General features: G+C 46.0%; 1 protein-coding gene across 1 annotated transcript in view; it reads right to left on the bottom strand.

Moving 5' to 3' along the window:
• Nucleotides 1-11923, bottom strand: part of Serpine3 (serpin family E member 3) — a 27843-nt gene extending 15920 nt beyond the window's left edge. The window contains exons 1-5 of the mRNA XM_031362778.1: nt 11874-11923; nt 10366-10640; nt 4927-5160; nt 2768-2965; nt 1871-2069 (exon numbers count right to left, since the gene is read on the bottom strand). Of these exons, the coding sequence (XP_031218638.1) occupies nt 1871-2069; nt 2768-2965; nt 4927-5160; nt 10366-10627 (893 nt within the window). The 5' untranslated portion in view covers nt 10628-10640; nt 11874-11923. The remainder of the gene's footprint in view (nt 1-1870; nt 2070-2767; nt 2966-4926; nt 5161-10365; nt 10641-11873) is intronic.
• Between the last annotated feature and the right edge of the window lie 2289 nt (nt 11924-14212).

Here is a 14212-nt window from a genome sequence, read left to right as displayed (position 1 = left end):
GTGCGCGTGCGTGCACTTGTCTGTGTGTGTAAGGTTGGTTTTGCTTATGAAATAAATGGCTTCATTTTCCTAAAAACAGAACTCTGGTTGGTCTTTGTCTTAGAGTTTCCATCTTCATTAGGGTTTCCATTGCTGTGAAGAGACACCATGGCCAACGCAGCTCTTATAAAGGACAACATTTAATTGGGGCTGGCTTACAGGTTCAGAGGCTCAGTCCATTATCATCATGGAAGGAAGGATGGCAGTGTGCAGGCAGGGGTGGCCCTGGAGGAGCTGAGAGTTCTACATCTTCATCCAAAGGTAGCCAGGAGCAGACTGAATGTCTTCCAGGCAGCTAGGAAGAGGGGCTCAGAGCCCACCCCCACAGTGACACACTTCTTTGAACAAGGCCACACCTTCTAATAGTGTCACTCCCAGGGCCAAGCATATTCAAAATGCCACAGTCTTGAATTAGAGGCTTGATACTTTTGCAGTGATAGTATTCATCAGAACAAAGTTGTTTAACTCATTGCTGAGGCCCTCAGATCTTCTTTCTTTCTCTTCCTCTTCCTCCTCTGTTCTGTTTTTTTGAGGTTACTGCTGAGGGTTTGGGAGAAAGTCAGTGTGCAATTCTTCTCTTTCTGTGAAGCTGAGCATTTCCTTGGGAGTCTGCCTTACATCAGCTACTCCAGGCCGAGCTACTCATCTTCATATGAGATAGCAAGCTCTTCACTTGCACTACACTTTCCATACAGGCTGCAAGAGCTCCCTTCCCTCCTGCACTAATTATACCCAAGAGCAACTAGACTGGAGGCTTTGGTAGGGACTGAGCATTTGGCTTTGAGAGATGGGTTTTGTCTTGGGTTTGAGTTCATCTTTGGCATGATCTCACTTTAGATCTAGATGTTGTCTCCTTGTGTCTCTCCTCGTATGTTTTTATTCTAGGAGATGGGCTTATTTTTAACTGCCCAAGGGAGCACTACCAAGGCCTTTGCCTTTATTCATGGGGAGCCCTGGCCTCAAGTGGACAGGTAGGTAAAGAATTCACATGCTGTCAATGAGCTCCTGGGTATCAACACTATGCCCTTAGTGCTGATCTACAAAGCTATGCTGATTCCAAGTTGTCAGACAAGCTCATTATCTGAAAAAGTTTAGGCAGAGCCATTCTGTAAACATTGAATTTTACTAACATCTTTGCTTTGGAAAACAAGATCTAGCACTGTCATTAGATTTTTTTTTTAAATTTATATTTATACCTACTGAATTTTCTTCAACAGAGGAACCTCTTCACTTAGAATGAATACATCTTCAACACAGATACACAAAGTCTTGAATTTACTAGCTAATAGAGATGGGGGTCTTATTAACTTGCTCAGACTAGTCAGAACCACTCTGTAGCCCTTTGAATTTGCCATCATCCTGATTATCTGTACTTACAGCTGTACCACTCCATGCCTGGAAGAGTTTTGCATTTTTGTGTCTTCATTAGCTTCTGACTAGCATTACATATATGTTTTCTCAGTTACATAAGCCATCTTGTCTCTTTGGTTTGGTGGGAATGACAGCTGTACACACAAAGATTCCTCCTTGCATTTCTTCATCCCACCATGGCATTGCCTCTGGAGCAGGGGGTTAGGGGCTTGAGTCAGCCTGGTGAGAGCCGAATAGTTCATCTTGGGAAGACCCAGGAACTCAACTGTGTCTGTGCCATGATCTACTCTTTAGTGATTTTAGAATAGACTCAAACTTCAGGGAACCTCTCCTTGGTTAAAGCTCATTGGACAAGATAGCCCAGTGGAAGGATGGACTTTGAATCTGACCACTTGGCTCTAAGTGCAAGCCCCACTGGCTAACATGGTAATTGTTCTATAAGGAAGATGTCTCTACTCACCTAGGGAGAAACACATCCATCCTGACTCTCTTCAGCCTTGTGGTCCAAAGGTGGATGACTCTGGCTGTGAGGTGTGGTTCAATGTGGTCCAGAGGAGTGCCCTTGTCTTGGGGAAGCACCAGGAGCAAACTGGCCACCCTTCCCAGGTACAACAGCTCTAGAACATCTACCTCATGGCCTGCAGCATCCTGGAACTGGCCTAAGGGTTCAGTGGGTTAGGAATTAGCTCTGCCCGAGGAGCCAGGGAAACTCAGCAACACTACAACTTGGAGTAAGCAGATTTACAAGACAGCAACAATAAAATAGGGTGTGCCCCTCAGCCCCAGGAAGCAATCTGAGACTGGGAACTGTTGGGTGACGTGGCTGATTTAGTGTTCCTAAAGCTCTTTGGGATCTCCCACTGAGCTTTACTCAAGGATGCACAGCTGCTTAGTACAGAGCCTGCTAGCCTCCATAGCACATCTGGCACTGGGAACCTCCCCTGCTGACTGAGGCAAATAACCTTAGGCAAGAGGGTCATATGGAGCAATGGCATTTCAGGATGAGGGTTCCTTTAGTCTGGAGGCCTTTTAGCCCTTATTTGGTCCTGGCTTGGTGTTGTGTCATAAAGGTGTTCTCTAGGAGAGGTATTTGGTCCAAGTATTTTTGATTCACATGAACATGTTCTTAATCAGTGTGGAAGCCAATCCTAGCATTGTGTCCTCAGCATCCAGATGGGTATACCATTCAAGGCCACTCTATAAGCCTCCTGCTACCTTGAGTCTACCCACAGCCCAGAGAATGGATCCCTATAGAAACATGTCTCCACCTAACCCTGAAAAACAGAGCCTACCTCCCTTCTCTTGCCCATGTTGCTGAGTTTCCTTAAATTTTATGAATTTGGAGATGAGAACTTACCATAGCTGACCTCTGCCACTTGGTGCATCGCTGGGACTTGAAGTAAAAGACCATCGGCATGGGTGAAAGGCAGGGGCTGCGAGGCCACAGAGGAGAATCTCTTCTGCCAGGTACTTTGGAAGGTCATGGTGCTCATGATGGAGAGCTGAGTAGACAGGGCACTGGCCCGGCCCCACAACGGGTTCCCTGGGGCTTTACCTATAGACAGAAGAGCTTCTCTCCAGCTTCATGTTATTTTTAGTTTATTACAAAAAGCTTTAATTCCTTAGGCTGCCAAGGGACCCACAGTGGCCATGCTAACTGGCTTTTAATTTATTGTCATGGAAATGGAAAGTAAGAACGCAGACTTCAGACTGGGTCCCTAATGACTGAGCTTCTTCTGCTCTGGGGCAGGGAGTCACCTTATAACTTGAATTATAGCCTTCTTGTTAGAATGCATTCAGTGTGGCCTCCCTCTCTGTTTCTACTAGTGCCCAGGATGGCCCCTGGTTCTGTTGAGTCATTTCCCAGAGATCATTAGGCAGTGTCTCCCTGGGCAGATGCTTGCACGGATGAGGCTCTGTGGCTGGAGAAAACTGCACTGTCACCCCACCTTGGGACTTGCTAATTGCTGAGCTGCATCCCTCTCCACACCTTTGTGGAGATAACTATGATCAGAACACACTTAGGGGAGGGCTGTGGTTAGAATGTCATGTATCAACAGGAAGAAGCTAGCAGAATCATTCCTACAGAGACAGCTTCTGCCCCAGACCTTCAATTGTTTAATAAATATACTCTATGCTAGGCTCTGCCTAATTGCTTGAAGAAATCTCTACAACTTTTGGTTCAGCTTCCCAGATGTGAGAAATGAGACTCAGGGATGTTGGTCCCACACCACTATCTACCCAGTCACCCAACAAAAGAGCCTTGCACTTGAATCTGAGCAGGTATGTTCCATACTCAGGCCTCTGGGGTTGAGAAAGACCAAGACTTTCTTAAAGACCAGGCTGGAAGTTGAGAATACCTAGGTTTGATTTTTGAGTGGATCCCTTGACCACTCAAGGAGGATATAGGGAATCACTCCTTAATTAAAAAATATTTTAACTATGTGTCTGTGTGTTTGCTGTGTGTGGGTACATGCACATGAAAGCTGGTAACCTTGGATGCTGGAACCAATATCAGATACTCTAGAACTGGGGCTAAAGGTGGTTGTGTGCTTCCTGATCCATCCTCTTTTAACAGCTGAACCATTTCTCTGACCCTTTAAAAGTCCTTTAAAAGTCAATTGCCAAAGCTAGCATAGAATACTTGAAAATGTTGAGGGAGTACAGCCTTCAATCCACATACACTGAAGCTGTTCTGTTTTTAGCAACTCTGGATCTTGAACATTCTCCATTTATCTGAGTCTTTTGTGTGCTTACCAAGAACAGGGCAGCCAAACTACCTGGATCAGAATGTGACCCTGGCTTTGTGGCCCATGGCGAGCAGGAAACTCAACCCTGGTGTTTCAGTTCCTCCATCTGTAAAATGGAAGCAGTACCCACGTTCTAGGAGCAGTGGGTGAGTGAAATGCAATCAGAGATTCCAAGTGGCACTAAGTAAAAAAAAAAAAAAAAAAAAAAAAAAAAAAAAAAAAAAAAAAAAAAAAAAAAAGGCCAGCAGTTGTTAGCCACTTCTGCCCATTTCATATCAACCATAGCCTGTGGTGGCTGCCACTGATGATTGAGTCACACAGAGCAAGCTTCCAACAGAACCAAAGGAAACATATGGAGTATGTCTTGTCCCTTTCGTGTGTTTCTTTATTTAACCTAACTTTCCCAGAAACTACTTTTCCTGGTCCCTGCTCCATTTTGGTTAGTGAAAAATGGCCTTGCGACCATGACATGGGACAGATCCTGCCAGGTATTTCCATAGGTGGCAGGCTCTGAGCAGCATCTTCCTGTGTGCCCGTGTGCTCAAGGATAGGTGTGTATGTGCATGTACATGTGTACTTGTGCTAAGGTGCAAAGAGGGAGGAACAGAGTGGGCACAGAACATGCATGACATTCAAGGGTAGGTCTGCCATCTCAACATGTGCTGTAAGTCAGGGTACCCTGAACCTCAGCATGGCTTCTGACAAATGATGGCGGCACTATTTCTCTAAGCCCTTAGCCTTGTTGAGAAGGGTGGTTTTCCTTTACCTGGGCTCTGTCTGGATGTGACTTTGGAGGCCTCTGTGGTAGTGCTGTTAGGCTCCCTGAAGTCAGATGGCTCCAGAGTACTGTTGGCCCACCGAGAGACCTGCTCCAAAAAGCAGGGAGACAGAGATGTTCCGGTTTGCATGAACAGGGTGCAGGCCAGCTCCATCCCGATGCCTTGACTGGAGTTGTGCAGTGTGGTATAAACAGTGTGCAGGAATTCTCTCACTCTTGGGTCTGTGAGAAAGGAGTGTTTGTGAGGACCTGCACAGCTCCCACCTACAGGTTGTCTCAGAAGGTTGGTCCACACAAAAATCCCCCCACTGGAAATGGTGTAGCCACCCACGTCAAAATCCACCTAACCCCACAGCTTAAAAGGTGGACAGAAAACATGCGAGATCACAAACAAATCTAGCTGGAAGAGAGTCTGCCAGGGCCTTGGAAACGGCCAAGCTGTGCTTTCACTTCCTGACTCAGGGACATTGCTGGGTTCTGAAGGAGAGGCTAGACCTGTGGATGTGGCAGGTCCAGTGTGACACGGTGGAATTTCTAACAGGAAGCCAGGGAAGTTCTGTGCAGTATTGGAACAAGGATGGGCAGTGGTTGAGGAGCTGCTGTCCTAGTAAGAATTCTGTGCTCTGATAAAGACCATGACCAAAAGCAACTTAGGTGGAGAGGGTTTATGTTGCTTTATAGTTTATAGTACACTACCGAGAGAAGTCAGGGCAGAAACTCAAGGCAGGAGCCTAGAGGCAGGAACTGAAGCAGAAACCATGGAGGGACTAGCTTGTCCCCTGTGTCTTGCTCAGCCTGCTTTCTTACACATCCTTTGGACTACCTGCCCAGGTGACAGCACCCACAGTGGGCTGGGTCCTCTCACATCAGTCATTAATGAAGGAAATGCCACACAGACTTGCCTATGGGCCAATGTGATGCAGGTGTTTTCTCAAATAAGGCTCTATCCTCTTCCCAGATCAGTCTATCAAGTGTCACAGAGCTGCCTTGTCAACATATGTTATCCTAGGTCTCACATCCAGGGTTTGACTGCGCTAACCCCGGATTCTCTTAAGCTGCTTTTCTCAGATCTTTCACCACAGCCAAGAGAAAAGCAGCAATACAGCCTGAGATGATCGTTCTTGGGGCCAGAATTATTGAAGGAGCAGAGCAGTGGGCTGGAAGTGGATTTCTGAGCCCAATTTGTCCCTGCCCAATCTGCACACAGAGAAGAGCCCTTGTGTATGTTCCAGAGTGTGCAATGTTAGAGTAAATTCTTAAGGCTTCATGTTGTCTACAAATGTTGCACAGAACACCTCTCAGTCTAGATTATAAGGAATGCTCTCAGCGATGCTTTGAAGTAAGGGTTATGGTGTTCCCACTCCTGGGAGGAGGCAGACGAGGGACAGAGCCAGTCACCATGTGCTTAGAGTCATTGTGTTGGAGGTAGAGCTGCCTCCTAATCTTGTTGCCCACAGGGTGAGGAATGGCTGGGTTTGAGAAGACCCACCCTGCTCTGGGGAGATTTGCTGTCCAGATGAACGGAACCATAGAGCACATTGATTTGGCAGGGCGAGTGGGGGGGGCAATATTTACTACATTCTAGAGTATCAGTTTTCAACCTGTGACCCTCTAGTACAGTTCCTCATGCTGTGGTGACCCCTGACCATAAAATTTTTTTTCTTGCTACTTCATAGTTGTAATTTTGCTACTGTTAGGAATCGTAATATAAATATCTGTGTTTTCCGATGGTCTTAGGTGACCCCTGGGAAAGGATCACTTGACCCTCAAAGGGATTGTGACCAACATATTGAGAACTGCTGTTCTAAGGTGTCTAGAGGGGCAGAGGTGAATGGCCTGAGAACAGGGACAAGGCTCTCCAAGAGGAAGCTGTCACTGCTGGTTTCTGTTCAGCCTCCTGCTGCCAGAGTGAAAAAGGTAGAGGGTGGTTTTAACAGGGTGCTGAGAGAAGAAAGGGAGAAGAAGAAAATAAACCCACAGTAGCTAAACGAAAATCACCTTGTTAGCGCCTCTGATAGGTGATTCCCAGGCTGGAGGGGCTGGGCTCTGGAAGGTTCTGAACTCTGCAAAGTTCGAGACTCTGGAAGGCTCTGGACTCTGGAAGGTTCCTGTCTATAAAACCTCAAACTATGAGACCTGTCTTTTGAACACAGATATTTTAATTTTCAAGAACTCTCACAGGAGTGAGTGGGGGTGCTCCCTAGCATGTGTGGTTGGGCTGGAAGACTGAAACTGCCTCTGATGAGAGAGAGAGAGAGAGAGAGAAAGAGGGAGAGAGAGAGAGAGAGAGAGAGAGAGAGAGAGAGAGAGAGAGAGAGAGAGAGAGAGAGAGAGAGAAAGAGAGAGAGAGAGAGAGAGAGAGAGAGAGGTGCTTATGAATGTATACATTTGCCTCCTGGCCCTAGTGGGGCTTAGGAGGTCTGGAGAAAGCACAGGATTTAGAATCAACAATCTGGAACTTGAACCCTGGCTTTGTCACTTGCCCCTGGGCCGGCTGAGTTTTGCCGAGCCATTTATCTCTTGTGTTAGTCTATGGGACTCAAATGATGTGGTCATAAAAGAAATTTAGTATGCCTTACAAAGCAAAATTCTTTTCCTGGGACGAGACCACCTTCCTTTTTGGGGCCTATGTGCTATAATGTTTTCATTAATTTACCTAGAAAGAGAATGAAAATGCTTAGGAATTGAAGCAATCAGAAATTGTGTGTTCCCCATGGACACAAGCCCCAGAGAACCCAAGCTGGATCTGACTTTAAAACCTCCCCCAGAGGACTAGCTTTCAGAGTACTAGCAGTTGCTATGCGAGTTTCCAAGGGAAGAGAGCAGCCAGTACGTAGTCCTACCCAGGAGAACCACGAAAATGACCAGTATGGCACAAAACCCCCGAGGGTCAGTAGTGGCGCTTGTATCTCCTCAGTGACCGATAGCTCTCTAATTGAACTTAAGGCCCACTCAACAAGAGGGAAATCATCCTTGGGACGGGAAGCACATAAGGTGGAGAAGGGCTGAAAGACTGTAAGAGCCTGAGGACCAAGAAATCTATTGTAAGATTGTGTCTTCTACAAATGACAGAAAAGATTTACCCATCAAATCTCAACAATGTGGCAGTCTAAACAAGACCAAAATAAGCACAACTCCAATGGACACACAAATAGAGAAGGGAAAGCTCAGAGGACCTTAACCCTAGACAGAGAACTACAGGCAACTAAGGAGTGCTGAGATAGGAAGACAGAGCCTTCCCCAGAGAAAGGCCTCTCCCTAATTGGTTATCCAATACCAAGTGGCCAAGCCCTGAAATCATACCTGTACAATAACATTACATGTACTGACCAGGTTACATTTATCTATCTATCTATCTATCTATCTATCTATCTATCTCCATCTATATCTGTATGTGTATAAAACAATAACAAAGAGAAGCCATGATTTCAAGAAGGAGCAAGGGGGCAGGGGGTATGTATGGGAAGGATTTGAGGGAAGAAAGGGAAGAAAGAAAATGAATTTATATTTAAATTACAAATAAAGAAAATATTAAAATTTAAGTCTTAAGTATCTGTGTGTCTGCATATTAGTGCAATGTCCACAGAGGCTGGAAGATGCTATTGGATTTCTTAGAGCTGGAGTTACAAGTGTTTGTGAGCTGTCTGACACTGGCACTGAGAGCCACATTTGGATCTTCTGCATGAGAGGTATGAGCTCCTAACTGCTATGCTATGGACATCTTTCCAGCCCTGTGTTACCTTTTAAAAGAAAGGCTGGGTTGCAGCGGGCAGCTGGCACTGCTGTATAATTTTAAGCAGGCACAGTGCAACGAAAGTGGAGAACATGATAACTAGGAGTCTCAGAATGGCTTGCTCCTGTTATTACTATCTGATGGTGGCTCCATACAATGGCAAGGCAGCATGCGGTTCAGAAACTTAGGTGGATCATCATCCTGCATAGAATTCCTGTCATCTGGACAATATCTAATGGGCTCTGTGGAAGCCCGGATCTTGTCATCATACATGATCAACCAGTTAGCCAGTACCATGATGGGGATCTTGTCTCAGAACGGCCCACTCTTCCCTGTCCCACCAAGACCCTTCATCCTAACTTGTGTGAGACTCTGTTGAAGGCAGAAGTGCCTGCCTTTTCTGTGTTAATCACATTTCTTCTTCCTGACCAGCTTGGGTGTACTCTCTTCTGGGGAGCCTCCTACCTGCTTGGTGGAATCATGTGCCACAGAACCATGTGGCACTCACCCCCTTGTCTATATGTATGGCTCCCCAGACAGAGTTGCTGCCTTCAGAGTTCTCAAGTGCATAAGACAAGTTCCTGACCAGCCATGGTCTATACTGTGAGAGCACCACAACACTTGGTGCATTGTAGTGTGCTGACTCTAAGGGAGCCTGCGGACGTGTATGCTGCTCTGGTCTGACTGCTGAGAACGACCGAGTTCTAAAAACTATCTTTGGTTTCAGTTGTCCCTAGAGAGAACAGCTTATCCGTTGTCCAGCAGGACTGTAAGACTTGTTTTAGCAGTGGTCAGGGTATGCATTGAGGAGGACGGGCAGTTCAGGGGGCATCTGATGCCAGACCTGTTGTTGAGTACTAACCTTGATTTGCTAGCCCAAAGGTCCACCCTCTACAGGAAGCCCTGGCCAGGCTGAGTTGGCATTATTTCTTGTGCCTTCTGACAAATCTTAATTCATCCAAAGTTAGTTTTAGTGATGTTCATTGTTCTGTTTTTTTGAGATGGGGTTCTTACTACATAACAGACTAGCTTGGAACTAAGAAATCCTGCCTAATCCAGCCACCAACACTAAGTTTTATATTGACATCGTATTCTGAGATTGAGAAGGGAAGGCTGTGTTTGCCTTAGCCTATAGTTGCTCAGGAGTTGAGCTGTATCATGAGTGTAGGTTAATGCAGGCTGAGCTGTGTTCTAAAGACTCTCTCTGCTGTTAGCAGAGCTCGAAACAATATGTAGATATAAGCTGGCAGAAACGTCAGGATCATGAAAACAGCTTAGTCAAAAGCATAGTCCTGGGTCTAAAGAGTGTGCATTTAAGTCTGGCCCCGCCCCTTATTGATTATGTGACTCCCAGCAAGTTGTCTCTACCCTCTGCCTATCTACTTCCCCAAATAGGGCTGCCAATGAAATCACCAACCTCAAAATGGCTGTTGAGGCAATTAGTGAATGTTTAGAAGGTGTTCCCCATCCCTCCCAGCCACAGCAAGCATTCTAAAAGGGGCAGTGACTCAAAACTGTGGTATTGCCATGAGACTAAGAAGGGAGTCTCCACAATCAAGAACAGCCATGTGCTTCACGCATGGCCATGCCTCTGTCCCTGTGCACACTGGGATCTGAGCTCCCCACTGAGAACACCTGAGCAGGGTGGAGCAGGGAGCAGGGGTGAGGGGAAGTGGGAGAGAGGAGCCCCTTACCTTGCACAGTATATCCTAGGGCACCTGCCAGCTGCCAGCCAGTGTTGCCCCTGGCTCCAAACTGCAGAATCTCCAGGGAGAGGGACACACTGGCAGGTGAGATAACGAAGTTTGTCCCATTTCTCTCTGCTGCTGCACTCCGGTAGAGGTGGAGGGCAAACTCAGTCTTCAGCAGCCACAGGCTTTCACTGAGGGGGCTGCTTCCTCCTGCTGAGAAGCAGGAGGAGAGAAGAAAGAGGGTGACCTGCAGGAGAGGCAGCATGGAGACCGGACACCTGCAGTTCAGAGGGAGGAGAGGCAGAAAGAGGATGCTGGCGACAGGGATGAGAGCAAGTCTCATTGTCTGAGAACTGGGGCCCCCTGCTCTGTTTTCAGTGGCCAGGGATGGCCCGAAGGACAGTCTCGTTACACTTTCTTGCTTACCGACCATGTTCCTACCTGTCTAGGTTGCTTGACTGGGCTGGGATCCTTTTGAAAACTCAACCCCGTGCTTGAAGATCTGCTCCCGTTACTGCATGTGTGGCCTTGGGAAAGTTCTGGTTATAGCAAAACAAGTCATTATGTTAGGAAAGGAAATGTCCAAAGCACATCCTATGGTTTCTTAGTACTTAGCCTGCTTATAGCTAGGCCACGTTTCTCATGAGTCATTATAATATTAATCATACTCAAAGCTCATCTTCTATGCTAAAAGAGATTGTATAGTCTTAGTTGATATTCTCACAACCATACTAGATATCATGACTCTAGTCATGGGGGCTGTGCTCTAGAGAACTCAGTGACTCACTGGTATGGGAAGAGTAACAGAGCTATGACAGATCCTGGCCTTTAAGAGTGCTCCATGAAATATCAAGAACGTATATGTATGTTCAAAGAGTGATGCATGGGATAACTGGGCCTAGAATAGTAGATTCCATGCTACATAGCAGATTATCCCACAGAGAGTAGAACAACACTAATAGAAAGCTCTTCCTCAGAACTGTGTCCTCCCAGGAAGATGGGCTACCATGAGTAGGAAAGGAATACCATTAGGGAGCAAGAAGAGCAGAGCAGAGCACTGGCTGTGCCAACAGATAGACAGTAGTAATTTTTTTCTAAGTGCTTCAACTGTGGAACCTGGCTAGGCTGATGGGAGAGAAATGCCCAGTCCAAAGCACTTCCTATACAAGCTTCTAAGCAAGGCCCTGGGCTCAGTGGAATTCACTTTAAATAAAGATCTAAGAGAAAAAGCCATGTTTTCCAGCTCTTCCCTTCAGGGTTTAACACAAATGCACATGACCTAGGAACCCATGGAGTGGGAATTTGCATGGGTATGTATTTGTCTAGAGAGAAAGTAGTCTTTAGTGTAATGTCACTAGTGAAAGCTTCAAGTCCTACTTTGAGAGCTCATGCAGCTTCTATCAGCTCCCCAGACAAGAACACCAGCAACCCTTAGCAAATAGACTTTGATGCCCAGACTCCTGGTGACCCCAGGTCCTGCCATGACTACCAGGAATGAGTTGTATACTCACCGACTCTTTAATCAAATGGTAGTTTCCTTGTTTGATTCTGTTCTTGTGCCTTGAGCATCAACATGCTGCCCTTTTAAGAAGAGTGGAGCAGAATGTGCTCTGAATCACAAGACATCCCAGGGAGGCAGCTGGCAATTGCCGTCTCTGCCGGCGATGTCTCTACCACTCCGTCCAAATTCCTGGAGCGTGGAAGTTCTGCAGGGAGCCAGGAGAAGCAACTCAGCTCTAGGCAGCAAAGCCCAGATGAGAGCAGAGTACGCTTTGGGGACAGAGCCAGCCATGCCCATCAAGCCTTCTAAGGCTTGTGACCTGGTTGTACCAGCAAGGAACTCTCCATCTAGCCCTTTATGACTTTGAAGAATTCCGAGATAACTCTGGGTTTTGCTGGGTGCCAGGTACCTAATGCCTCTCCCCTCCTCCTGGAAACAAAACAATAGATCAGTCTTTGAGCATGACCTGAAACTTTCAGCAAGCGCAATGCTGAAAAAGAAAAAAAAAAAGCAAGCAGTGCAAAGTCTGGTTCAATCAGGTTAGAGCAAGACAGCTGGCCTCACCTGTTATTAACAAAATCGAGTGTACCTGCTGTGTAATGTGAGCCCTAGAACAGTCCTCAGATATAGCGCAACAAGCCCACTATAATAATTTAAGAAAGAGAGATCCCATGGGGGTCGCTTTAACTTGACAAGTACTCACACCCCTATAATCAGTGGGCAATTCACTTTAAAGTTTAATCGCAGATATTCAATCCAAGGATATTTTGGGTCTTAGGATAGTTACAGTTCTATAGCTGCTTCATATGAAATCTCTTCAAATCTTGAATTTTGATGTAAATTCACCATTGTGTGTCTTGGACTCTAAGCCACAGTATGGCAGGGGAAAGAAATGTGTTTAACTCCTGCTAAAGTACCCAGAGAAAGCATTACATCCATTCATGCATTCAAGAACTAGCTCCTGATTGCCTGCTGGGTCCCAAGGCTCTGCGCCAGGTGTGTGTGTGTGGGGGGGGGGGGGGGGACAGGGGGTAGCATTGAATCAGCAGCCCCAGCTTCACTCTCACTGGACTCTTGTCTTTCTCTTTGAACATGGACTTTAGATGTTCACACTGACAGTCTTAAACAGAAAGCTGCAGTAAATCCAGGGGCTTTCTTGCGGCACCTCAAGGTTCTGAAGGGTGGACTGACTTTAGCAAAAGCCGATTAGTTAAGTAATTGCCAATAGTAGTATGGAGAGATGCCTGAGAAACGACTTCTGAAATTGGGCAATCTGGCTGTGTCACGTCTGTGAATATGATTTCCTAACTTTATGAATGTACAATTCTAAACTGCTTTTGAAAACATTTCCATGAAACAATGCCAGGAAAACTTGAAATGCTAGAGATATTTCCCACATGGATTAAATATTTCAATGTGTGGATGAATAAATTATGAATAGCAACTGATGTTGCATTGGGGTACTCAATCAGAAGCTGATATGTCATCATGGTCTCTGACCAGTTATAGAGATTGCATGTTGGCTTCCATCTTGCCAGGATGGATATTGGTTGTTTATATGGATATTGGTTATTCATAGCCATAAAAACAAGCAAAGTGAACATTATTGAGCATTCCCTCTGTGTTCTATGAACTGTTAGTTACTTTCCATTCACAGCTGCACATTGTATGAATTCCCATGACAATACCATGAGCAACAGATTATTCCCATTACACAGAGGGAGAAACTCAGACAGAAGAACTCAAGATCCTTTTGATGCTTGAACCTATAGCCCTCTGCTTCCACTCTCAGGCTTCTGTTATTTCCCAGGGATTCTGAGGCGTTCAATAGTCTATCCAGACTCTATGGACTGGAGGCAGGTTTCTGACTGGTTTCATTTCTCAGGACTGCTCTGGTGAAGCACCTCTAGACAGACGAAGTGCAGTGCTTTTAGATAATGATGCTTCTCTTCATTTCCTTCTGTCCACCTGCTGATACCTACTTCAGATCTCTCTCTCTCCCTTTGAGACTCACTAGTTCTGAGCTTATTCTCAACTAGGGACTTTCCAGCAAGCACGTATAGCTGGAAGACACAAGTCGTTTCCACCTTCTGGGTTCACCAGAGCCCTTGCCATCTACCTGGATGGGACCCTCTCATTGTCCGATCCCATCTTGAAACCTAGAATCAGTCCACACTGTCTCAGGGGAGACTTGTTCCAAGTTCCTTGACCAGGCCACCGAGGATATCAAATTAGAGTTGAGAAGCAGAAGATCTGAAAAGAGTTATATTTATACTCCCAAGCAAATGAACAAACAACAAAAACAAACCTAGACGAATCAACATTCTCAACCCTTGTATGAATTAGACT

Source organism: Mastomys coucha, unplaced genomic scaffold, assembly GCF_008632895.1.
Source record: "Mastomys coucha isolate ucsf_1 unplaced genomic scaffold, UCSF_Mcou_1 pScaffold9, whole genome shotgun sequence".
Lineage (NCBI taxonomy): Eukaryota > Metazoa > Chordata > Mammalia > Rodentia > Muridae > Mastomys > Mastomys coucha.
The sequence above is the reverse complement of the archived record's forward strand: the minus strand, read 5'-3'. Positions and strand labels throughout refer to the sequence as shown.